The sequence below is a fragment of the Momordica charantia genome (genome assembly GCF_013281855.1).
Source record: "Momordica charantia cultivar OHB3-1 chromosome 1 unlocalized genomic scaffold, Mcharantia_2.0 BLBB01000001.1, whole genome shotgun sequence".
NCBI lineage: Eukaryota > Viridiplantae > Streptophyta > Magnoliopsida > Cucurbitales > Cucurbitaceae > Momordica > Momordica charantia.
Genome location: NW_028275157.1, coordinates 23,464,179 through 23,488,150, shown reverse-complemented (window position 1 = coordinate 23,488,150; position 23,972 = coordinate 23,464,179). Strand labels below are relative to the sequence as shown.

The 23,972-nt window shown below is 34.5% G+C and overlaps 3 protein-coding genes across 6 annotated transcripts; 1 reads left to right on the top strand and 2 right to left on the bottom strand.

Annotated features, from left to right (window-relative positions):
• Positions 1–1,134: 1,134 nt before the first annotated feature.
• LOC111015767 (F-box protein At5g46170) lies at positions 1,135–4,463 on the bottom strand. 3 transcript variants are annotated; one of them, XR_002602074.2, is made up of 3 exons: positions 2,999–4,463; positions 2,050–2,231; positions 1,135–1,513 (listed from the first exon to the last, which is right to left on the bottom strand). XR_002602074.2 is itself a non-coding variant. In XM_022290913.2 (2 exons), the coding sequence occupies exon 1, from the start codon at positions 4,243–4,245 to the stop codon at positions 3,019–3,021; it is 1,227 nt and encodes a 408-aa protein (XP_022146605.1). In that variant the 5' UTR covers positions 4,246–4,463; the 3' UTR covers positions 1,874–2,231; positions 2,999–3,018. The 3 variants fall into 3 exon arrangements, 1 of the variants encoding a protein (XP_022146605.1); XR_002602073.2 differs by having other exon boundaries at positions 1,135–1,501; XM_022290913.2 differs by lacking the exon at positions 1,135–1,513 and having other exon boundaries at positions 1,874–2,231.
• A 4,948-nt stretch (positions 4,464–9,411) lies between these two features.
• Positions 9,412–15,646, bottom strand: LOC111015766 (KH domain-containing protein At4g18375). Its single transcript, XM_022290912.2, has 8 exons — positions 15,499–15,646; positions 14,391–14,993; positions 12,901–13,395; positions 11,889–12,128; positions 11,543–11,809; positions 11,189–11,244; positions 10,979–11,075; positions 9,412–9,950 (listed from the first exon to the last, which is right to left on the bottom strand). Exons 2-8 carry the CDS (start codon positions 14,973–14,975, stop codon positions 9,819–9,821), a joined length of 1,872 nt encoding a protein of 623 aa, XP_022146604.1. The 5' UTR covers positions 14,976–14,993; positions 15,499–15,646; the 3' UTR covers positions 9,412–9,818.
• A 2,758-nt stretch (positions 15,647–18,404) lies between these two features.
• LOC111015780 (glycolate oxidase 1) lies at positions 18,405–22,741 on the top strand. Of its 2 annotated transcripts, none has more exons than XM_022290931.2 (12): positions 18,405–18,761; positions 19,453–19,610; positions 20,350–20,474; positions 20,835–20,881; positions 21,017–21,094; positions 21,252–21,376; positions 21,471–21,537; positions 21,621–21,683; positions 21,774–21,843; positions 21,963–22,063; positions 22,160–22,264; positions 22,353–22,741. In XM_022290931.2, the coding sequence occupies exons 2-12, from the start codon at positions 19,474–19,476 to the stop codon at positions 22,536–22,538; spliced, it is 1,104 nt and encodes a 367-aa protein (XP_022146623.1). In that variant the 5' UTR covers positions 18,405–18,761; positions 19,453–19,473; the 3' UTR covers positions 22,539–22,741. The 2 variants fall into 2 exon arrangements, with proteins under 2 accessions (XP_022146623.1, XP_022146625.1); XM_022290933.2 differs by lacking the exon at positions 18,405–18,761 and adding an exon at positions 18,821–18,842.
• The last annotated feature ends 1,231 nt before the right edge of the window (positions 22,742–23,972 follow it).

The window sequence follows — 23,972 nt, the reverse complement described above, 5'->3', positions numbered from 1 at the left end:
TTATTATTTATTTTATTGATTTAATCCTTGTTCATCATGGTTGACCGACTGGACGGGATTTGATTAAGTGATTCTAGATACAAATGACTTGAATTGAATTTCTTGACCAACATGAGTTGAACTACATAAATTTAGTTCAACGATAATTGACACTTGTCTGTGATTAAGAAGTCACAAGTTTGAATCCCCCATTTTACTTGTTGTACTCAAAAACAAAATAATAGGCAACGATGCTTCAGTCTCAGGGATGAAATCTATCATTGTTCTTAATAGAAATGATAGTTAGGTAGCTCAGCTTGGTTATGATTACAAGTATAAAAGTGTTTAATGATAAATCACTCACATTTTGACTTTAAGCCTTTAGAAATACTTTCAACTGATTTTGTTAAAACATTTGGATCAAAAGTACACAACAAATACTTTGTTCTACTTCTTTCAAAGAAATTTATACCTAAAAATGATAATTTATATTAGAAGGTGCTTTGCTTTAAACCGCTTGCAAGCATAGCTGTGTTAGTTACTTTTTTTGTTAAATGCTTAGATTGAAAGTACTCAACAAATCCTTCATTCCTCTAACGAAAATTTAAATTGCACCCAAATATGGTAATTTAGATTAGAAAGTGTTGGAATAGCTAACTTTTAAGTATAATTGATTTTTCAAAATCACTATCTAAAGAATACCTTAAAAATCAATTGAGTTTAAGATTTCATAAATTCAATTTTTTAATTTACCGAACATGATCTATGAAAAGGGAAATGATTTTAATTGAGTTACTATTGCACAAGCAAATCGCCCAAAAGTTTTTGTCTTTTGATTAGGCAAATGGTTTTTGAAATAGGATTTTAATCAGGCAGAGAACTGAGGAGAATCCCATGTGATTAACAGTTAATCACAATCAGCTAATTACTATCAAACCAAAAATGATTGATTATGAAACTTATTATTCAGCCCCGCAAATGTTGCAACAAAAAGTAATGAAAAAATTTTCTAATACTGCAATAGTATCATACTCGTATTGTTCACACTACGAATTTGCATTTATAAATATGATTTTGACCCATATGACACTAGCACGACAAACAATAAATAGAAGGAATACACCTATACCTCAAATGATTAAGATATATATCACCTCACAGAAAGAAAGAAGATAAATTAAAATAGGAAAAACTAACGGGGTATATGCTGTTTCCTTGATAAAGAAAAAGATAGTCACTCTGCAATAAACCATTCTAAACTCCGCAGTGCCCTTCCAAATTTTCCACATCTGAAGACTGTCCATGTGCTCCACAAAGTCCACACTTAACTATTAATTATAACCAGATTGACCTAAATTCTCAAATTTAAATGGTTCAAACCAATCATTAATTCATTTAGAATAGCAGATAAATCCACTCTTTCAGAGCCCCAGAAGCATTCCCAAGAAAAGCCCAATTTCCTCAAAAGTTCTTTCTCTGACATCTTATCAGACGTTCGAGTGATTTCCAAGAATGCTACAACCTACAAACACACCTTTGAGTACATCAATCATAACTTGTGTGAACCACCACTTTAAAATGACAAAAAACACCTCTGAAAGGGCATGACTTAATGAAGAATTTTGTTTCAGATGAATCCATTTTGACTCTTAAAGTGTTTGTTGCTTTCATTGCCAAATTTAAGGTTGCTAAAGGGTTCACAATAAGAAAGATGAGCAAGTTGTGGCATCAAAGACCAAGGCTTGATATTTTATCTAACCATCATAACTCGACAAAGCATGTTCTCTTAATAAAGATTACTACGAACATAATTTTGCAAAGTTCACCAAAGCTCTCAGATTTCAGATTTGCTCATTTCCATCAATTCATCAACTACTTAAAAGAACTGACACCGTCACACAATCAATTCATTAGGATGCAATTACTTGATAGAACTAGATCATATTCACATAGAAGAAACAAAAGACTACAACAGGGCTTTTACAACATCATATCTATTTGTATTTTTGAACTTTTGCAAGTAGTATATCGAATATAGACCAAGTAGAGTAAGGATTTCAATTATCTCACTTCTTCAAGCAGAATTCGCCCATTCTTCAAGCTAAAATCAACCATGGGTAGCTGAGCATGCTGCAATTTGATTGTAACTAGGCTTCCTCGGACATGATAATTTGGTGATGCATGAAACAAGGTGTTTCCAGCATCCTACTTCCAAAAACATGCACTCCCCCCACTACCAATCTTCTCTTTATCTGAAATTCCATTCCGTGCTAATTAAGTACAAGGATTTAAATGATAAAAACAAGTGAATGAAAAGAACACACTAAGAGAAAGAATGAAAGAAGCAAAGTGGGTGCAAAGTTCATAAGAAAGCAGAATCTAATAAATTGAAAGTAGGGCTTACTTTCAGTAGGGTTAATGACCAAAACTAAGCTACTTTCAACTAATTCCTCACATTTAAGTCAAATGGTAACTTCTTAATCAACTCCTAGTACACTTAACGGCTGTCCTGTCTATATATCCCCATGTCCTAAAAATGATAGTGATACCTATCAATAATCATGTACTGCAGAGCATTTCTTCTAGTGCTCCCGCCCCCTAGCAATAATAGCTTTTTGTTTTAAGTACTACAGACGAAGCGCTTCGATAACATGTGCAAGTAGAATACAAAACCAATGGGTAAGCATTTTTGTATTTTGATTGGATTCTATCTGGGCATTCTCTTGTTGTAAAAATTTCACATATAATATAACTAACTCGCTCAATTGAACATCCAGATTATTAGAAACATATATCCTTATAAATTGAGATCCAGTTTATTACAAAAGATCTAAGCAGGCCCGCACAATTTTAGATATAAGAGAATTATAGAGCATAATTAGCTGCCCAACTCGAACATGTGATTAGCAGAGAGTTGATAAATACCACATAACCAGGCTTCCTTTACAATTTCAGTGAATTTATAACTACTGTGCTATTAATTTTGGGATGGGGCATCTGCAACCGTAAAGGGAATTACCTCGGATTCAGTTGAAGTTATCAGAAAGAATTCATCTCAAGACAGTAAGTTCGCCTTTTCACCAGTATCTTTGCTGCGATTCCATAAGGTTCCTCAAAAGCGTTTGAAAGCCATGACCCATCAGATACCTCTTTCTTTGTCATTGACTGCTCGCTCGGACGAATCGCAACAAGTGTTGCCCCCTTCAGAATAATCCCACCGGGCAATTCCAAGTGAGGCGCATACCAAAGCCTCATATTCAGGGCTGGAACAAGAGTTCTCTTTGATGCAGTTGAAGCCGATAACGGCTTCACTCTCAACTCCTCAAGCTGATCCTTGTTCATACACAACATGCCTTGTCCATCTGCATCAGTCAGAACCAAATTATCCAGAGTTTTATGCTCCGCAATTATCGGCTGCAATAAATAATGTCTAGCTGAAGCCGCAATCAAGGAGCTAATTGTCCAAACTACTCTCAGTTTTAGCCCTCCATTTGTATAAAATGATTCGGGTATGCTCCCGCTGTCGTCAGCTGCTGCACCATTGGCAGAGCAGAACCCATCAGTGCCACTCTCTTGAATGTGCTTGAAGGATCCAGCATGAGTCACCGATGCAGCACCCAAGATCACACAATTATCCAAAGTTGACCCAAAATCAGCTCGCCATTTCAACAAGATTCCATCATCAATACCCAATTCGCCACTAGGAAGCTCGATCCTAAGGAACCGTATCTCATTAAAATTCTTTAAAACTTGAGTAGGCGAGTGATGAGTCACACCACTTTGACCACTCTCTCCGTCCTCTTCCCTCCCAACCGCAAGCGAAGAAGTCGACAAAGACGACGAACCAGAACCCAACCCAGAGGAAGTAACACGTTTAGGGCCCAAGAACTGACCCAACGCTTGAAGGGGCTTAACAATGCCTCCAAGAACCATACGAAACAAATTGGAAAAGGCGCTGCGAGACTTATCTGAGGAGGAAGCGGTGGACGAGAAATCATCATCAGATATCACACAATCAACTCGCACAACAACGTTATCAACCTGAGACACGATCGAGTGGAATCTGCGAGAAACTGCACAGCAACGTCCAAGAGCCTTCACGTCTCCGATCTTATTGAAAATCAGAAGCAGCAGAGAGTCAGGAAGACGATCAAAGTGATCATCAGTGTAGCTACAACGGCCACTGTCGTGGCTGAAAACGTCGCCCCGTTCGGAACAAATTCTGGAGAGCGGATCGGAGTCGGAGCGTAGGTAAGAACAGGACATTGTTATGATTGCAGAAACAACAACAAATACTGCTGAAATCAAAGAAACTGAAAGACAAATAGATCTGAAGACATGATCGGAGAGAAAGAAGAAGAAGCAGCGGAGGAAATGGAAACCCTAATTTTATAGGTGAAGAGAAGAGAGATAGAAAATGGTGGGATGAGATGGATCCACGATTTTGTCCTCTCTCTCTCTCTCTCTCTCTCTCTCTCTCTCTCTCTCTCTCTCTCTCTCTCTCTCTCTCTCTCTCGTGTTTATGAGAAAGAAAATTGGATTATCTTCAATTTCATGAAATAACTAATTAACCTCCAAAAAAGTTATTGCTCTTTAATTTGAAAAAATAAAATCATAAATTAAATAAAAACAATTCACAATATTCGATTCGCTGTCTTTCTTTTTTTAATGAAAATTATTCTTTTCTTTCTTTTGGAGAGAGAGGAAAGGGCAATTTTTCTTTTTATAAAAAAACAAATTAATACCAATAATTCGTATGTTTGAACTATTTTGTCTCTATATTTTTAACCCATTTTAATTTTTATATTTTTAAAATATTTATTTTAATTATTGTACTTTTAAAAAATTATTTACTTTAATTTTTATTACAAAATTTTATACCCAATGTAAATCATATAATATAAATTTATGACTACATTTTTAAAAAATGCTAAAATTATGATTATGATAAATGAGATAAAAAACGGAAAGACGAAAATAGACATTTCAAAAAAATTGAAAGTCCAAAATCTATGTTTTGAAAGTATTGAAATAAAAGTGAAACTACAATGACCAATAATGTTTAGACCTAGATTTTTTTCTTTATATACCAATTTATTTTATTATTATTATTATTATTATTATTATTATTATTAGTTTTGCAAAGGATACCAGATTAATTTTCTCAATTGGAAATGAAAGTAGGATATAAATACGGTTAATTATAACAGTTGCAATTAATTTAAGTAATTTACCAATAAAGTCTTTGCAACGATGAATAAATTAAGACTTGGATTGGATCACTAATCTAATCACTTAACACATTATATTATTTTTTCATAAAATAAAAATAAATATGAGGCACCGCATGCGGATTAGATCCAGCAAAATATAACTTTAAATTAATATATATTAATATATATATATATACACAATTTAAAAAGATTATGGAAATGAGAAATAAATTGAGCTAAGTATTTGGGGATCCTCATAATAATGAATAAGAAATAAATTACATTGGATCACAAAAATATTATATAAACGTTTAAAAATGTAAGTATTTTTCTTAAAGTGTTACAAAAATTACACTAGATCACAGAAATATTGTACAAATCAACTTTTTACACTCGGAGTCGGGTGAATGACCTAAAATAATCATATCCAATCAAATAAATTATATTAAAAAACTAAATTAATTAATCAATTAATACGGAAAGGTAAAAATTTAAAGACAATAAATGATTGTGGGTCCCTCGCCTTAAATTCCTCAAACAAAAACAGACACGTGCTGACCCACACGTACAGATACTGCCATTAAAGCATCCAATAATTGTTCAATTCAAACCGTTAAACCCACAAAATTAGAAAGAAAAAAGAAAAGGTAATCTCTTAGAAATTCAAATATATAAAATAAATCACCTGAACTACGAAAAATATATATATAGTAAATCAAACCTTCCTCAGTCTCTTTCAAGTTTTATCCCTTTTCGCGTCTAAAATAAAAATTTTAACTTAAAAAAAATGAGAGAGAATTATAACGATAAAGTAAAGTGTTAAAAATTAAAATCACAGAGATTCTGTCATACTTTTTTATTTACGACTAAATTCAGAGAAGTAATCAATTATTAAGAGGCCAAAATTTATTGTCATTAATTCGAATGAAGTTGGCAAAATAAATTGCGTATAAATTGGAATGAAGTTCGATACCCAAGTGCGAACCAACCATTAGAGATGGTCCCAAAAATGTCAAGAAAGTGTGGTCCATCACTAATTTGCATATCATATTTTCTATTCTTCCAGGCCAAAAACTTTGAATCTTAGCTACATATATGTTTCTGAAAACGACTTTTTCCTGTTGGAAATCAGAATTAAGAATTAATAAAGTTATTTTCTAAAACGAAAATTTTGTACCAAACAATTTGATCCAGATATAGCTAATGGCTCAGTAAAAAAAAGAGACGCGTTCTACGTTCTCTAATGTCGAAGGTTTGATCCTGCCTTGCCATTGTTGAACTCAAATAAATAGAACAAGGCTTGCATTGTTCTACATAACCTTTTCCTTTGTCTCGGGTTGGTGAGAGCTGAAAAGTCGTTTGTCCTGTTCAATAATTCATATGTGCAATAGCATAGCTGAATTAAATAAGAACACTTATTACCATGATCCTCCCGTTGAAGCGAAAAGAATGCACAACAAAATAAGAAAGCAAGAATGCCGACAAAGTAGCACAAGTTGTCAATCACAAAATTCAGATAGATACCTTGCTTGCAATTATATCTGAGAAGTATTCAGCTAGTTTTCAGATTTAAAGAATTCTCTCTATATACAAAATAACAGATTCTAGGGAATTATCCCTCTTTCTTTCCTTCCAGTCAAAATAGAAGTGAACATTTTCAATCAAAACAAAACAATGCTACATTACCTTCATACTTTAAACAAGAAAGCTACAGGTGATCTTGGAAGTCAGTTCAAAACTTAGGATTCGTAACGGATCCCGTTACATGATCCATCATCCACAAGTCTATCATCACCACAGTTCCAGGTTTTTCCAATTCTGAGCTCCTAACAACAATCAATTGTTCATCCAATGTTTCAACATTGTACATTCCAATTCCCCTTCAGATTCAGACTTATGAAAGCGCATAAGATAGATTTTATCTTGACAGCTACAATAAGATTAATGCAACCCTAAATATTTCTCTAACAAAGAATCAGGGTTTAATATAAAGAAGATAAAAAAAGTGTAAACTGTGGGAAGAGGCAGGCCAGGGAGGAACCACATCTCAAGAATTCTGTCAATGAAAAGCCAGAAAGGCATTCACCGGTCACACTGTAAACTAGCTAGCACAGGCAACTGTAAGTCATGCTACCGAGTTCAAGGCTAAAGGAAAGAGGCATAGCAGAGGCTACCCAATTAACTTATAAGAGTAAGCTATAAATATATTGAAGGACAGAAGATGACAAACAAGATATTGTGTTGATGAAACTTCCCGGTCCTAAAGTCACTATTAAGATAGGGATTGGTCAAGGTAGAGAATAGAATGAAGGACTGTAATATCGGTGAGAATGAAGAAGTATAGCACAAGCATCTTCCTTATAGTCTAAGTCAAAATTGCAGATATCCTAATTTTAATATGGAGCAAAATATGTGCAAGAATATATCATCAACTGCTTCCTTAAAACAGCCTAATGATTATGCGCAGAAAGTGATTACCAATCTTCAGCAATGTACAAAAGCAGCTGATTTTACACTGGGAACAACTACACAAGAGAGTAGGGAAACCACATCACCAGAGGGTCACAGTTTACCGTGAGTATGAGTAGTCCATAGTAAGATGGAAGTTAATATCAAGATTGTGACCACTTTGCTGCTCTAGAGTGCAAACTGGAATGGCCAACATGGTAGCCGGTTTGGCACACATTAGACAACCATTAATGCGATAATTCGATGCAACCAATTCAACAGAAGATATTGTGTGCCTTGAACTACATGTGATAAACGAGAGAGATACTTCAAACTTAAAATGGTTCTATGGTCTGATTGGATGTATTCATATAATTTCTTTGCATTATGATATTGATATGGATGACTACACAGTATCCCCACAAGGCAAAAATTTCTTAAAAGGCATTAAAGAATCTGTACAAGATGACCTAAGGCCTGGAAAAAACTTTGGAATCTCCTAAATACACTAATGGAGTAAGCATAACCACTTATTCTTCAGCAAAGCCTCCTTTGAATATAGCATTTATATATCGGCTAGGAAATGAGAAACAATATCATTGAATCATGAAGTGGACAAAAGAGAACCTAACAGAAAGGGGTTGAGTTACACAAGAAAACTCTCCGATTGACAGCAAATAGCAGAAGAGTGATTAATAGACGGAATTGAGAACAAGGACAGAAAAATACCATCATTCAAAACCCCTTGATAAACAATTTTCCCTTTTTCAGAACTCTCCTACTAATTAGTCATCATATGGCTAGCTATCACCCCAGTTAGCCATAAGATAACTAATTCATAGTAGCAATATAAAACTGTTGCATTTATTATATATACATATTTTTTACAAAAAAGAAAACTGTTTCACTAAAGAAAAAAACATCCAGTTGTTTCCAAGTAACTGTTTATATGCTAGAATAAATAGAATTTAAGCTATAAGTAATTTGACTTTATCATGTTCCTGAGTTAATAAAAAGGTTGATAGAGACAAGAAAGAAAAAATCCTCCAAAAATAAAACTTTAAAAACATAACGAAAAACCATTTTAAAAATCTCTGAAATATATTCCATATTGAATGAGGCCCTTAATTTGAGATATGTAAGGAATCAATCGAATACAAAAACCCAGACTAAGTGCAGCAAAAGCACAAGTCTAGACCATGTGGACCAACTGTATATAGTTAGGACTCATTGCCAAACATTTCTCTTTAGCTTCACCTAAGACGCTGGACGATACTTTCCTCCAGAAGTGAAAAGCAACAAATCCCCTCCCTCTTCCAATGAGAATGGTAAAAAAAATTATTATCCTTCAATAAAATAGAGTGGGCATTGTTAGGAAATGAACCTTCTGACACCCTGAAGCAGACCTACATGTCCAAGGAATTCCAGACCCAGCTGATCTTTATAGAGCATATAACATGGAATTTTTCAGCATTGGCTATTAATAAAGGGCACATCAAAGAAGGAAAAATATAAAATATACAGAATTTAGGATGCTATTTAGCACCAACCTACTAACATGTTCGGAATCATGACAAGTACAGAACAAGGAATCAAAAGAGACTTATCCGATGAGAACTTTAGATTAGTTCTGGAAACAATCCCTTCTATTGAGGTGTGTTGTCATATTTATAAAGCTCTAAAACAGGCAAGAGCAATACCAACTGCATTCAGAATAACGATCAACGATTGAGACCTTCGTCCACCAAGAAACTGGATAGGAGATAGAATGGACAGAAAAACATCGTGCATAGTAATAAGATTGAGAATAACGACCATCCTGGAACTCGTCTGGAATAATCATCATATAATACGAGTACGACAGCATTGGAAATAAGATGAACTCCAACTGATAAAAGATAAGGTGAGACATACAAGTATGAAAGGATAGATCCTAAAAGTTCTAAGAATCCACAGAAGAAGAATAGATTAAGAAACAAAAGCTCTAGGAACCCTAGATATGAACCTGCTGCAGATCCTCCCATATCATCCTGATAAGCATTTAATGGGGAAAAACTCTAGAATTCGGAGGCTAGAAGAGGAACCCTCTCCAGAACTGAACCTAGTGATCTACAGAGGACGAACAGAAATGGAAAATTTTTCATGTAGTCACCTCCAAACACAAAGCCATCCTCCATCTTACGTAGCCATTATAAATGCCTGGATCAAGTTTTCAGCCGTGCGCTTCTGTTCGGATGTACCAGATATTAGAGCAATACGATCACCTCGAGATGACCTAGAGTCTGAAATCTCTATCGACGCTCCTGATATCTGAACAATGAAAAAGTACGAGTGTTGTTATACTCAGAACTGCTCAATAACACCAAATAAGCATGTCTTAGGGATTAATTTTTCAATATCTTAAAAGGTTTTTTAACTAACTAAAGTCACTTTTCAAATATTTCATCTGCTTCGCTTCAATAAATTTTTGCTGTAGAAACTACAAAAACATCATTACTTTAAAATACTCAGAGGAAGCCCTTAACAGTATTGTTCCAAAAGAGCTAGCGCCTAGCAGTACTTGTTTCACTAGTCCCAAAAGCACTTCCAAACAATCTAAGAGTCTAAGAAATATGGGCACAAAAACACATGATATGTTGTGAAGAAGAGAAGAGGCAGAGGCTATTTTCTAAAATTAAGCATTGAAACAATAGGGACAATTTAATTTAATTTAATTTAATTATTATTGAAGCGCATTTCAATATTTTTACACATGTAGTGATGCAAGGTTATAAACACCATGCTTCCATTCTAACAAGTTTATTCAATTTTAAGCTAATGAAATAAAATATATACCTCTGTGTATATTAGATTCTCGAACAAAAAAGTGAAGTCAAATTTTCCACAGAATAAATGGCAAGTATTCAAGGAGTTTTCCATTGGATTTTAGCAAACAAAATAAGCTTTACATGGAGTTAACATTATATTATTACTTATATTCAAACTCCATAAAAGCCTACTACAAATATTGCTGCATCTGAGCACTCAAATTTTAAAAGATGATGTATCAGTATTTATCACATCGCGCCCATGTCTATGCTTCTTAGAAATCAGAGTCTTCATGACAAGAAATGCAAAAATAATCACATTCAACAAAATCCAAAGGGAAAATAAAAGCTACACAAGTGGAGATCAAAGAACCTGCGATTCTCGCACTTTTAAACAATACATGGTGTGGCATTAGATATGTACTCCAATTGACAAAAGTAAGAAATACATCATAGAAATCAAATCATCCTCTCTAAATAAAAACGGTCATCAAAAGATAAGAAGAATGATGTAGACAACAATAAACCAACCTTCCTAATGTTGGCAATATTAGCCCCTCCTTTTCCAATCACTTTACCAGCTGCATTTGCAGGGATCAACATCTCAAGAGCAGATGGAGGGGGCAACCTGTACATATAACAACAAATATAAAATGTTAGTTACAATTCAATACATAAAACTAAAAGAATGAAGCGACAATAAAGTATCACTTTTTTAAATAAATTAAGATGAATACTGACCCTCCATACAACTTGGATGAATATGAGGAGATGGATCCATAGCCATTGTCTCCCATCTGATACAATTACAGATAAAGGTTAAATGTGCAAGAAATAGCAGTAGGCCGAACACAGAAATTACTTTAAATATACTATTTAATTAACAAATGAGAGATCTCATGATCCAAAATTAATGTTGAAGCTGTTCACCATCGTCAATCATCACAAGTTGACAAATGTAGTACTCATCATCTCATTGGTATTAAGCAGACTTTTTTTTAAGAAAAAGACCGGAAATAGAAATTATATTACTGTTGACAAAAAGAAAGTTACTACTGCTGCAATATATAACACACGTTTGCTTATGGCACGTACCGACAGTGATCCATATCCATAAAGGCTACTTGAAGAGAGAACGCCCAATCCACTTCCACTTTCAGCCCTCTGATCATAGCCAATTGGAGCACCAGGAGAAACAGAAGGCAAGACAGATGGCATTGAAAAATTGGAACCAGATGTGTACATGGAATCAGTTCCAACACCAGGGTTATGACCTACATCTCTCTCTTTCAAAGCATCATCACGAAGCCTTAACACAATCTGTACCAACGCATCTCTGACGCTGCCAACTTTACCACTTAGCTGCAAGGATACATTCAAAATGAAAAATTTAATGCAAGCAAAACTACATTGAGCGCTATTTATGATTCATAAAGCGAACCTCAACAAGTTCATCATTGGCAGCAGCACACTTAATTTTGTCACCCTTAGAAATGCGGATATCAGCTCTAGTTGTCTTCCGAATCTCATGGATGATTGAACCACTTTTTCCAATGATACAACCAATGACTTTAGATGGAACAAGTAGTCGCATAATCACCGTTCCACCTTCATCATCATTAATCTTCTCTTGAAGCAATAAAACAGTTTCAACAGCCATTGATTTCAGATCATCCAGAGACTGAAAAAACACATGAAAAATCAAAATGATCAATGCATTAATTTAAATAAATAACCAGTTTCTATATGAAAAATACATGCAAATAAAAGAACCAAAGAGCAAGTTGATGCAGCATACAGATCATTCAAGTTGAATATCTTGGTAAAATTTTAAAATACATTGTTTGATAACAGAGGCAATATTTCAAATAAAACAAAGGGTACAGAGCAAATTGAGCCAGAGTTGGAATCTTTTTTTCCTGCAATAGAAATGTATTCAGAAAATCTATTAGTTCCAATTTCATGTTGCAATATTACTCGTGAAATTACTTGTTATTAGCTTAAAATGTAACTAATAATTTTGTATAATCATTATGTTTAGCCATACATGGTTCTAAAATTTTTATAATTTATCAATCCTTTCTGTTTAAACCAAGGCTCGTCCTTCCCTCTCCAACATAAAATGCCTTGAGGCGACTTAATCTTCAAAAGAATTTTCAAAAAGTTGTTTTTCAATAAGCTTAATTTGAGAAGCTTCTCAAAATTAACAGCAGAAACAAATGTTTATTGGAATGATCAAACTTAAAAACCAATTAACCTAACACCTGTGCTGAGTAAAATTACAAAGGCAAACACTTCTAAAATTTTCCAGATAATACAGAATAGGCATGTTGATATTCTTAATGTAATTCCAAAATTCTGCAAATAAACCCAGCCTCAAAAGACCAAAATGGCATGCAATCAAAGACATTTAATGAGCTGAACTCATTCTTTTGTGAGAGAAAGCATAGTACCTCAAATGACGTGATAGTTATTAAGCACTCATCACAATCACGTTTGGAATCATCAACTTCCACACGAGCACCACTAGCTTGCCTTATGCTTTTAATGGTACCCCCACCCTTACCAATGACACGGCCAATGTTATCGAAGGGGCATAATACTCTAACCACCAACTCCTCAGATGGAGGTTGACCACCAATACCAGAAACCACAGGAAGAGCAGATGAATAAAGAGGCCACGTATTCCCAGTATCAGAGTAATCATGAAGATCCTGAACATGTGGAGGACCAAGCATCGGTGGAATAGATCTGGGAGGAAGAATGGGATCTGCACTTGGATATAGTCCTCCTGCTGAATACAGAGGGACATCTGATGGGATAATTATGCTAGGAGGGGCTTCATTTACATTAGTATCAAGAGGAATCTCTTCTCTGGGAGGGAACTTGTACATAATTGAAGATATTGCAAATAATGCCCACCTTACTCCCTCAGGTTCACCAGATAGCTACTCAAAAGAAAAAGAAATGGCACTGGAGATCAGAAAACAACACCACAAAATTACTGAAAAAAAAAACAGAAACAGAGAGTGAAATGTTCGTTCAGGGTTCAATATTTGAAGCAGGACATAAACATATAAAATTTCTTATACAACAACTAACAAGACCTCATGTCAGTATAGCTTCCTCATATATGAGTTAGATAGGTATGTTAATTAAATATACTGGTTTCCAGATATTCAGTTTCTCAAAAAGCTAAGATTCCACAGGTTGATTGAGAATCAGATTATAAGAACCAGAAGGCAAATACTTTGTGAACTTTCAATAATTGAACCACCAATTCTTGATCTGAAATCTACCAGATCATATGAAATACACTTGTAATTTCTTTCCAGTGACAACTGGTATCTAGCTAACTACTTTGATACCAACTTATAGTACATATCCAGACATGTAGTTTTTGAAAGATAAATGGGGCAGGACAAAGTACCAAGAATTTCACCTCAAAATTTTCAGAGGTAAAGAAAGGTGCAATTAAACCCACTCTTCTACATCTTTATGACCTCAGCAAAGACAGAGTTTAACATAATATCATTGTTTTTTGTACAGGGAAATTGAACTCTTTTTGTACTAATGAAAGAATTCTTTAAAATCTTGTTCTTTCCATCAATAGGGTAAAAAAAAAACTATATACACAGTAGATAGAAGTAACTCTCTCTTTAGAGTTGTTGCAACTTGCAAGTAACTATCGTAAAGGCAATGGCGGAAACATAAAATGTAACACCAATATTTAATTATAACGAGCACTGAAACTCTCCTATTCCCATTTTAATATAATGCTGATACCATGTAGAGCATGATGACCATGATAGGGTTTGATATTTTCTCTCTTTTTTCTTGGGATAAGAGAGAAATTTAAAGTTGATGATTAATTAGTACAAATGAAAAAGAAAACACTTATCAAGTTGGAGTTAAATGTGGAATGAGAGCCAAATATACACACCACAACGAAATTGTCAAATTCCATGGCACACGAATGAATTGGATCAGTGGCATCCTTTGCGCTGATTTTTATACTGGTCCTTGTCTTGCTTCTAAGTTTTTTAATAGTTGACCCAGCTTTACCAATAACATTTGCGGATTGGCTTGAAGGGACAAGGATTTGGCATTGTTCCTTGTCCTTCTGCTTCATGTCTAAGTCCCCAGCGGAAGCCACTGCATTAGCAATGGCAGCATGAACTTTGAGAAGAGCATCTTGGGCTGCACATAACGGTTCCCTGTCATTGAACTCATCATCAATTTCCACTTCCTCCTTATCCTTGACAAAGGAGAATATTGTTATAACACGGTCCTTAGCACCAGGAAACGGATCAACAACCTTAATCTTTGCCCTTGTTTCCTGTCTTATTGAATTTATTACTTTACCACTCTTACCAATGACACTTCCAATAACCTCATCTGGGCACAGTATTCTGTAAACAACCAGTTCATCGCTAACCCAATCGTCCTTGTCGCTCATCCGTCTCTTATGGCTCTTATTGTCTCCATTATTGTCCCTGTGACCATAAGGCCGCTTCCCAATCACCATTTTTTAATTTCAATTTGCCTGCATTTTAACCCCATCAAAATAAAGTCATAAAAATTAAAAATATATATATATATATATATATATATATATATATATCTGTTGAAAACGCATTCAACCAAGTTGTCCTCCTCTTACACGATACAATAAACATAATACAATCAAGTTATTCAATTCTTCACAGGCCTAGTTCCTCAAGCAACATACACCCCAACGCTAAGAGTACCCAGTAGCTAAATTCGACTGGAAAAACGGAATGGGACCTAAGACGAGCGAGGAAAAGAAAACCCTAGTTCTATGGGAACTTATATGAATGTGAAAGTCTCCGTGAGTCCCAACTATTCGATTTCCACCATAACCAAACAATGGGACGAATCATGTCGCCAGAAACACTCGTTAAACAGCGACTTCAGATTGAAAAGCATTGTTCGGATGGGGGATGGAAAAAATCAAACCCTAATCCACGGAATCGGCCAGAACCACCATGAAAATGAGAAAGAAAAAAAAAAATTGAAGACGAAAGTACCTCAGCAGAGAAGACGAAGCAGCGGCACAACCACAGACAGAGGCCGCCGATACTGCTGCGATTGGAGGAGATATCACTACGAGGGGCTGCACTTCCACGAGGGTTTGTAAGAACCGCCATTAATCTTTTTTGGGTATTTATTCTCATTCCGGTGTTCCCGAGAGCTGTGGCCTTTGATGCGTTATCCACGAGGATGAGATCTTGGCCGTTGGATGCTATGACTCTCCCTCCGTATTTTGACGGTAGTTTCATCGAATGGTCAATATTGATTTTTGTAGTTTTTAATGTCCGCTGCGACTGCATGCGATCCGGTACAACTTTCATGGTAAAATTTTTAAAGCGTAAGTTTAGTCCAATTTTTTTTAAATTGTGTCTTTTTTTCTCTGAATATTTAAATTGTGTATCATAGTTTATAAACTCTCCATTTTATTTTGTAAGTTTGATGGTACTAAAAAAATAATAATAATAATAATAATTGTTTTAGTAGGTTTTTTAACTTTCTTTTTTTACTTGTTAGACATTTTCTGAGTGCAATGGATTGGGAGCATGAAAGTTTAAACCTCCGACTTCAAGATAATGGGTATGTATCACTTATCACTGTGTTATACTCGTGTTAGCTTTTTTTAGACATTTCTTGAATATCAATATATCAAATTTCAATTTGAATTAGTTTTTTTTTCTTCAGTACAACGACTGTATAGCTGTATGAATTGGAACATCCAACCTCAAAAGAATTATTGATTAATTGATTTGGAGAATGTAATTTGGACTTTAACCTTTATCAAATCTTGATTAATATTTTCAATCGGATGGATAGACATTGATTGATTAATTGATTTGGAGAATGTAATTTGGGCTTTTAATCATATACTAGAAAGTATTGGCTCTTGTGACTTCTTTTATACTATGATAATATAAAAGAAACTGACTTCTTTTACAGTTGGATAGACATTAATTGATAAGTTGAATTGGAGAATGCAATTCGGTACTTTATTTTATCTAGAAAAAATATATGTTGATCCAGCAATTTTAAAACCATCAATTTGATTCCAAGTTAATTTCATTTTTTTTGCATAGGCTTTCAAAATATCTACTTCAACCGTATTTTTATTACTCGGTGTTTTGTTTAATAGTTCAACAATTAAAATAATATCGTTACAGCATGCTTCAACGATAATTGGCATATATCTCAAATTAAAGATGTGAGTTCGATTCCCCTTGTACTAAAAAAAACTAAAATAATGTCTATTTGTGAAGGTGTGCAATAAAAAATATTGTTTTAAAGATTAAAATAGGCATTTTGAATAATCAAATTAGAAAAGTCTTTAAAATTTAACCAACCATATTTTACTTACGTGTATACTCTAAATGTGTAGTATCATGTTAAGGATTTTTACTGTCATTTTCTATTAATTTCATATCAAACATATGTTTTTATTCATGCAACGTAGGTAATAAAATTTGTTTCGACAATTTCTCAAACCGAAACCTGTCAAAGGATTAAAATATGCAACATTTTTTAAATTTTAGGGGAAATATTGCAACACTTATCTAAGTTTTAAGGTGTAATTTGATTAAATTAAAAATTTAAGATAATTTTAATACACTTTGTCAAGTTTAGAGTTCTAATTCGTCCATTCCCCTGTATAACTTGTATATGATCTACATATTAAATAAAAAACTATATACTATAAATATAAGCTATAAAAAAATGTTGTTTTCTCTCAAGCACCCTAGTGAAATTGACAACTTGAACTATATTCAATTGGTTAATATATCTATTTATTGGTCGGTTTGGAATCTCCATTCTACTTAAAAAAAAAAATATATCATATTGGAATTTGAATCTTTACATGTATGATCGAATCAGTAAATCAAAAAATGAAGTACGAGAGATGCAGACATCATGTTTTTAAAATGTCCCTATTGGTATTTGCAACATAATTTAATATGTTTTAGATTCTGAAAAAAAAAGAATGAAAAAGAGACTTGCACTTAAAACATAAGGATTTTATTTTATGAATTTTTTTTTCAATAAAGTCGAGAATTTGAATTCAAAGATTTTTGATAAATAGGTGTATTAATTGGTTGATCTAAGTTCATATTCGTTATTCGTTTTTTTTTTTTGAAGTTATAAATTATAGGTGATGTTATAGGTTCAAACTCTACCACAATATTTGTGATTAAATTATTGTATAATTTAAGAATAATATTTTAATGTTTACTAGTCAACTACACTCTTTATCCTTAGAAAACTGATTTCATTTCCTATATTTCTCTTTTTTATTTGTAAAAATTTTATTAAAAAACACTTAAAAGAACCTTTTTAAAGTTTCAAACTCTAATAATGTTAGTGACAAATAGTTACAAAAAATATAAGATTGAATATTTAAAATCACCATCGTAATATCTAGACCAATCACGACATAGATAAGTGCACACATATGATACGTATAATATTTCTCTTGATTTTAGGTTAGAAAATTATATAGTTTAATTATCATTTGGGTATTAGTTAAAACGTTGGTATACTAAAACCAGCATAAGTCAACAGCTGTGAGTTTAGATATTTGTACTAAAAAACGAAGCGGTCAAAATATCACGTAGGAAGCAAAATTGAGCACAACTGCGTCTATAAACAACTATATTTTTGTCCCAAGTTTCAAACCCACTCCCATTCTTTTTTAACCAATTTCGTTTCTTGAAGCACAAGATGGTCAAAATTTCAATCACCCACCAATTATTTTTTACTTGAAAACAGAAATCTTGCGGAAGAAAAGTGAGGTATCCGAGTGGAGCGGAGGAGTCTTCGTTCTCGGATTGAAATTGTAGTTCAATTTACTTTACTTTTAGATTCGACATTATTGTTGCAGCGCAGATGATGGCATGTCATCGAGGATTGAGCAGCAGTGACACTCCTGCGAACGCTCTCCACACAACTTTTTCTTGTGATTTATTTCACAAATTTCAAATTTCTGTGAAACAGATTTGGTTTCCAACGATCACCTTGAAAATCCAATCCAAATAATGTGGTCTCTCTCGCTCTTCTCCCCAATTTGATCCCACCCCTTTTGTCCTTTCCCTCGATTCTGTCACGGTCGTCCCTCATCCCCCTCTTGTGCTATATCTCTTATTTGTTTTCCTCCTGGGCATTTCGAGACCTCAATTTCTCTCTCTCTCTCCCCTTCTCCTCGTTATCCTCAACCCCTTTTGATTTTCTTTCATTCATCCATTTTCATTGGCAGATAAGGCCATCGGCCGAGGTATGCTCTCTCTCTCTCTCTCTCTCTCTCTCTCGCCTCAGTTCTTCTGCAACTTCTGAGTTGTTCTATGCGATTTTGATGGTAATGGACGCATGATTTAATCCGTCATTCATTTGGGTCTGTCGAGTTATGTGTTTCGCGCAGTTCTCATCGTCTCTGCTCTGTATCACTGACATGGGTTTGGATTTTTTTAGACTGATTCCCACTTATGCTATGTGAATTTGCTTTCGGTGACGAAGAACTTGTTTTATTTTTCATTCTTTATTTATCGGTCTAACTTTGAGTGAACTGAATCCAATATATTCTTTTAACTGGTTTTAGTAGACTCTGTTCTTGATAGAACAGTTAGACTTTGGAAATAAGTCAAGGATTAAACGATTGAAGTTTTTAAAGTGAAAAAGCATTGAAATCGCATCTCTCGCTGATATTGATGAATATTCCTCAAGTAATGGACTGGAAACTGGTTTATTTCGTTAATCAATGATTAGTTGATATGTAACACTATACACCATCTTAAATATCAATCGATTATCATTTATTTTCTCGGGATTCCTGTACTTTTTAGCTTTCAAATGTTACTTTATCGGTTTTGATGAGAATCATTGCTTTGTCCTCTCTTCACTGTGGTAAACTATAAATTCGGGAGAATTCTGATATCAAATATTTGAGATCGTTCTTTTGTTGAAAACAGATTAAGTAGTCTGTTGGAAAGATGGAGATTACTAATGTCAGCGAATATGAGGCCATTGCAAAGGAGAAGTTGCCGAAGATGGTTTATGACTACTATGCATCAGGTGCAGAGGACCAGTGGACTCTGAAGGAGAACCGAAATGCATTTTCCAGGATTTTGTATGTTCCTTTCAATGCTTTTACAGTCATTTTCCGTACAAAGTGACTAGTATCATCTCTCTTTTCATTTAGGTAATCGAAATGTTTCTAAAGAAGTTTGAGAGGGTTCAAGTACTTGGATTATAAGTAACTTTGGTAAAAAGTGCACAATAACAAATTACTTTGAGTTTTAGTTCCATGCTGGTAGAAGTGCTTTTCTGCAAAGCGCTTGAGCTAAAAGCACATTGCAAGTGTTTTTTACAAAACATTTTGTCTTTCTTTTGGCTTTTTCAAAAAACAATTTTTTGTTACTCTCAAACGTTTCCCGCTTTTGGTGAGGGTAAAAGTGGAAAAATATTTCCCTACTGATTGATGAGTAGGAGCTCTTATTGACTTTATGATGTAGCGTATTTTTATTGGCTAAAATGTTACGGAGAGCTCCTCTTGATTGGTGTATAGGCAAGTATTGTTTCGTAAAAGTACTCTTATCATGTCAACAACGCTCTCAAACATGTGTTGTATCTGCAAGGCACTTTTTATAGGACTTTTAAGTACTTCGAGACCTTTTAAAAACACTTTTGGAAATATAACCAATCACTTGAAAAATGTAAAAAGTAATTTTACTGAACTAAAAACACCTCCTACTTTTTCAAAAGTGATATCAAACTCATTGTTAAGTTTGTGTTCTTTGTTCAAAATTTTTTTTTTCTGACCAACACAAAACTACTTCTCTGACAATTATTAACTTTCACTGAGTCAGGTTCCGACCTCGTATTCTTATTGATGTGAGTAAGATAGACCTGTCAACAACTGTGTTGGGGTTCAAAATCTCAATGCCCATTATGATTGCTCCAACTGCTATGCAAAAGATGGCTCATCCTGAAGGTAAAAACTTCCTAATCCCAATGAAAACTCCATGTCTTAACTGCCTTCTAGTTTGTTCTACAGTTTCTTTCTTTATTTGTTCCAAATATTTTCAAATATTTTCGAAGGCTTCGGATAATTAAAACTTGTTGAAAGTCGATTTTCCAAAAGTAAATTATACTTTCAGGTCGACCATAGACTTCTTTAGTGCCATTTCAAGATCAGTACTTAAAAAGTAAATTTGAATGAGAAAATTCAAACACCAAGATGAAATTTATGAAGTAGAGAAAAATATTGCTGTTTGGGCCAATTTGCATTTGCATTTCCATTCCCATAAGAATGAATTGTTTTCATCTGAACAATATTGCTGTTTCAATGCAGGGGAGTATGCAACCGCCAGAGCAGCATCTGCCGCAGGCACAATCATGGTTTAAATTTCTTTTTTCCAAACCTAAAGTTTTATTACTCTTGCAAATATTTTGTACATAATCTTGACTTTAATTGGGAAGTGTGGGATTGGTTAAGGACTTTGCTTGATTCAAGTGATTCTTGAATTTTTTCAGACCCTTTCCTCATGGGCTACTTCCAGTGTGGAAGAAGTTGCTTCTACTGGACCCGGCATTCGATTCTTCCAGCTATATGTAAGAACACTCCATAAAGAGTTTCTAAGAATAACGCTGAACTTATGTGCAAGAATACTTTTTTGTTTTAGCAGCCAACTGTGTACTATTCATTCATCTCAAGCATTAGGTCTTTTATGTTATGTTTTCACCCAAACTCGCGTTTATGCTTATTCAGGTGTACAAAGACAGAAATGTGGTGGAACAACTTGTGAGAAGAGCTGAAAGGGCTGGTTTCAAAGCCATTGCTCTGACTGTGGACACTCCAAGGCTTGGTCGCAGGGAAGCTGATATCAAGAACAGGTGTGTATAGATTTATTAAGTCAGTTGATATATGTTTAGGGATAATAAACCTTGTCATCAAGTGTTTTTCACACATTAATGGCTTTTAATGCAGATTTACTTTGCCACCATTTTTGACATTGAAGAACTTTGAGGGATTGAATCTTGGTAAAATGGACAAAGTAAGAGTGAAATGCCATCATATCCTGAGTTATATTTCCATCAACAATGTCCTTGATGACATTTTCTCTTCTGTGGGTTACAGGCAGATGACTCTGGACTGGCTTCATATGTCGCAGGGCAGATCGACCGTACTCTCAGTTGGCAGGTAACAAAAAAAAAAAAAAGTCGGTTCAAAAAGATAGAAACAAACAAAGATAGTATTATTGAAAAAGCTTAATTTTCCATTTACTTGCAGGATGTGAAGTGGCTCCAGACCATCACCAAGTTGCCAATTCTTGTGAAGGGTGTAATTACTGCTGAGGACAGTAAGTAAACCTATAATGGAAAAGATTAGAACAACTAATGAAGAAATGAATTAACAAGACATATTCATCTGATTCCATTAAGAGGAATTTTAATCTGATGTTTGGCCTGCAAATTACAGCAAGGATTGCGATACAAAATGGAGCTGCTGGAGTAATTGTTTCAAATCATGGAGCTCGCCAACTTGACTATGTCCCTGCAACCATTATGGCTTTGGAAGAGGTACTTGGTGAAAAGGACCATATTTTTCAAAGTAGCTCTTTTTGTTGGCCTAAAACAAAACATGCTCACAACAATTTAATACTTGATGATTTTCAGGTTGTTAAAGCTGCTCGAGGTGAAGTTCCTGTTTTCCTGGATGGTGGTGTTCGGCGTGGAACCGATGTTTTCAAAGCATTAGCTCTTGGAGCATCTGGCATATTTGTAAGTAAAAGGAACACATCAGACGATCAGTTTGTTGCTATTGACCATATGTTCACTTGACAAAAACGATCATGTTGATCAATGTCAGATTGGGAGGCCAGTGGTGTTCTCTTTGGCAGCAGAGGGTGAGGCAGGTGTGAGGAAAGTGCTTCAGATGCTGCGGGATGAGTTTGAGCTGACCATGGCATTGAGCGGCTGCCGCTCACTCCGGGAGATCACCCGCAACCACATTGTGACAGACTGGGACACTCCCCGTATCGCGCCAAGGTTATGAGATGTTGGTTGCACTGCATCGTGTATGCAACAAACAACACCATTTGGCTGGCAATCTTGAATTCTTCTGATAAAATATATAGTTTATATGAACGATGTTCTGTTATTGATAAATATGTAATGTCTTCTTGAATGGGATATTACATTCATCCTATATTGTTTCTGTTGCCAACAACCTTTGTGATATGTTACTGAAGTTGACAACTGGGTGTCTGTCTTTTTGGTTGCTGGTACAGAACAGGTGGTAAAAAGGAAAAATGAAAAGAAAAAAAAAAGGTATTATGATGTCACAATCCTTTTGTTTCTCCTTTTTTTTTGCACTTGCTTCTTATATAAAAAAAAAGTATCCACATTTACGAAAATTTAATGATGTTTTTCATGTTGTTTCATATTCTAAAAAAGAATTTAAGCCTTTTTTCCATTGAAGTCGAACATCTGCTTTCCATTGCTATTGAAGTTGAATGACATAAAATTTCGAATATCCAACCTTGGAAAATCAATCATTATTTTTCATCCCTGCATTTTAGACCCTTCAAATACTGTACATTTTCTGGTTTATGTCCAAATGAACTCCTCGGTTGAGAGTACTCATTTTATCCAATCTTCATCTGGGTGTAATTAATCGTCTTTTATTACCTCATACCAAATACCGAGTTGAAATATCGTGTGGTGGATTTCATATCTGTCTACAAAAAATCGAGTGTCTCCCCGGGCTTGGGTTTGAAATAACAGAATTCAATGTTTCGATTCATTTTGTTTACTGGGGGTTATATTTATCTCTTTTGATTTGAGATTTTGCAGTCAATTTGAATCTAATTCTTTGTTGGCTATGGTGGTACTTTGCGGCTCCTCTTTTCCTTGATACGAGTTTAGAGAGGGAAAAAAAAGTGATGTGAAATATTTACAGTTTCTGGTTTCAAGTTCAAGGTTAATGTACTAAAGTGATTATCATTTAAAACTCTGTTGCCAAGATTGTCTTCATTTTCAGAGTACGAAATTACATTGTCCCTAGATAAACCAGCATCTGCAGCAGGCAAAATCATGGTTAGTAATCTGATTGATGACCCATTTCAGACCCTGGCCTCATGGGCCACTTCCACTGTTGAAGAAGTTGCTTCAACACGACCTGCCATTCGGTTCTTCCATCTAAATGTGAGAGTTAGCAAAAAACATCCAAAAGGATTTAGGCCTTTTTTGCTCAAGAAATTGGTATGCTTTTGCTTGTTCCAGTTCCTTTCTTATCACTTTCCTCTGTGTTTACATGATGATCTCAGTACTTATTGAAAAACTTTTAGGGGTTGGACCTTGGTAAAATGAATGAGGTGCTAACATAAAGAAACATAAGTTTTAAGCTGAAAGGTCTCTTCATTTTAGCAATGTTCTACAATCTTTGCATTGATTCTTTTATGGGATTCTGCACACCAATGCCTCTAGA

Bases quoted from the DNA above. Each gene is read 5' to 3' on its own strand.
- LOC111015767 (XM_022290913.2), bottom strand. From the start codon at position 4,245: ATGTCCTGTTCTTACCTACGCTCCGACTCCGATCCGCTCTCCAGAATT.
- LOC111015766 (XM_022290912.2), bottom strand. From the start codon at position 14,975: ATGGTGATTGGGAAGCGGCCTTATGGTCACAGGGACAATAATGGAGAC. The intron at 12,129-12,900 runs GTACTATGCTTT...GTGTTTTTTCAG, and splicing joins TAACTATCACGTCATTTGAG to TCTCTGGATGATCTGAAATC. The intron at 11,245-11,542 runs GTACGTGCCATA...TAATTGTATCAG, and splicing joins ATGGATATGGATCACTGTCG to ATGGGAGACAATGGCTATGG.
- LOC111015780 (XM_022290931.2), top strand. From the start codon at position 19,474: ATGGAGATTACTAATGTCAGCGAATATGAGGCCATTGCAAAGGAGAAG. The intron at 20,475-20,834 runs GTAAAAACTTCC...GTTTCAATGCAG, and splicing joins AAAGATGGCTCATCCTGAAG to GGGAGTATGCAACCGCCAGA. The intron at 21,095-21,251 runs GTAAGAACACTC...ATGCTTATTCAG, and splicing joins TTCGATTCTTCCAGCTATAT to GTGTACAAAGACAGAAATGT.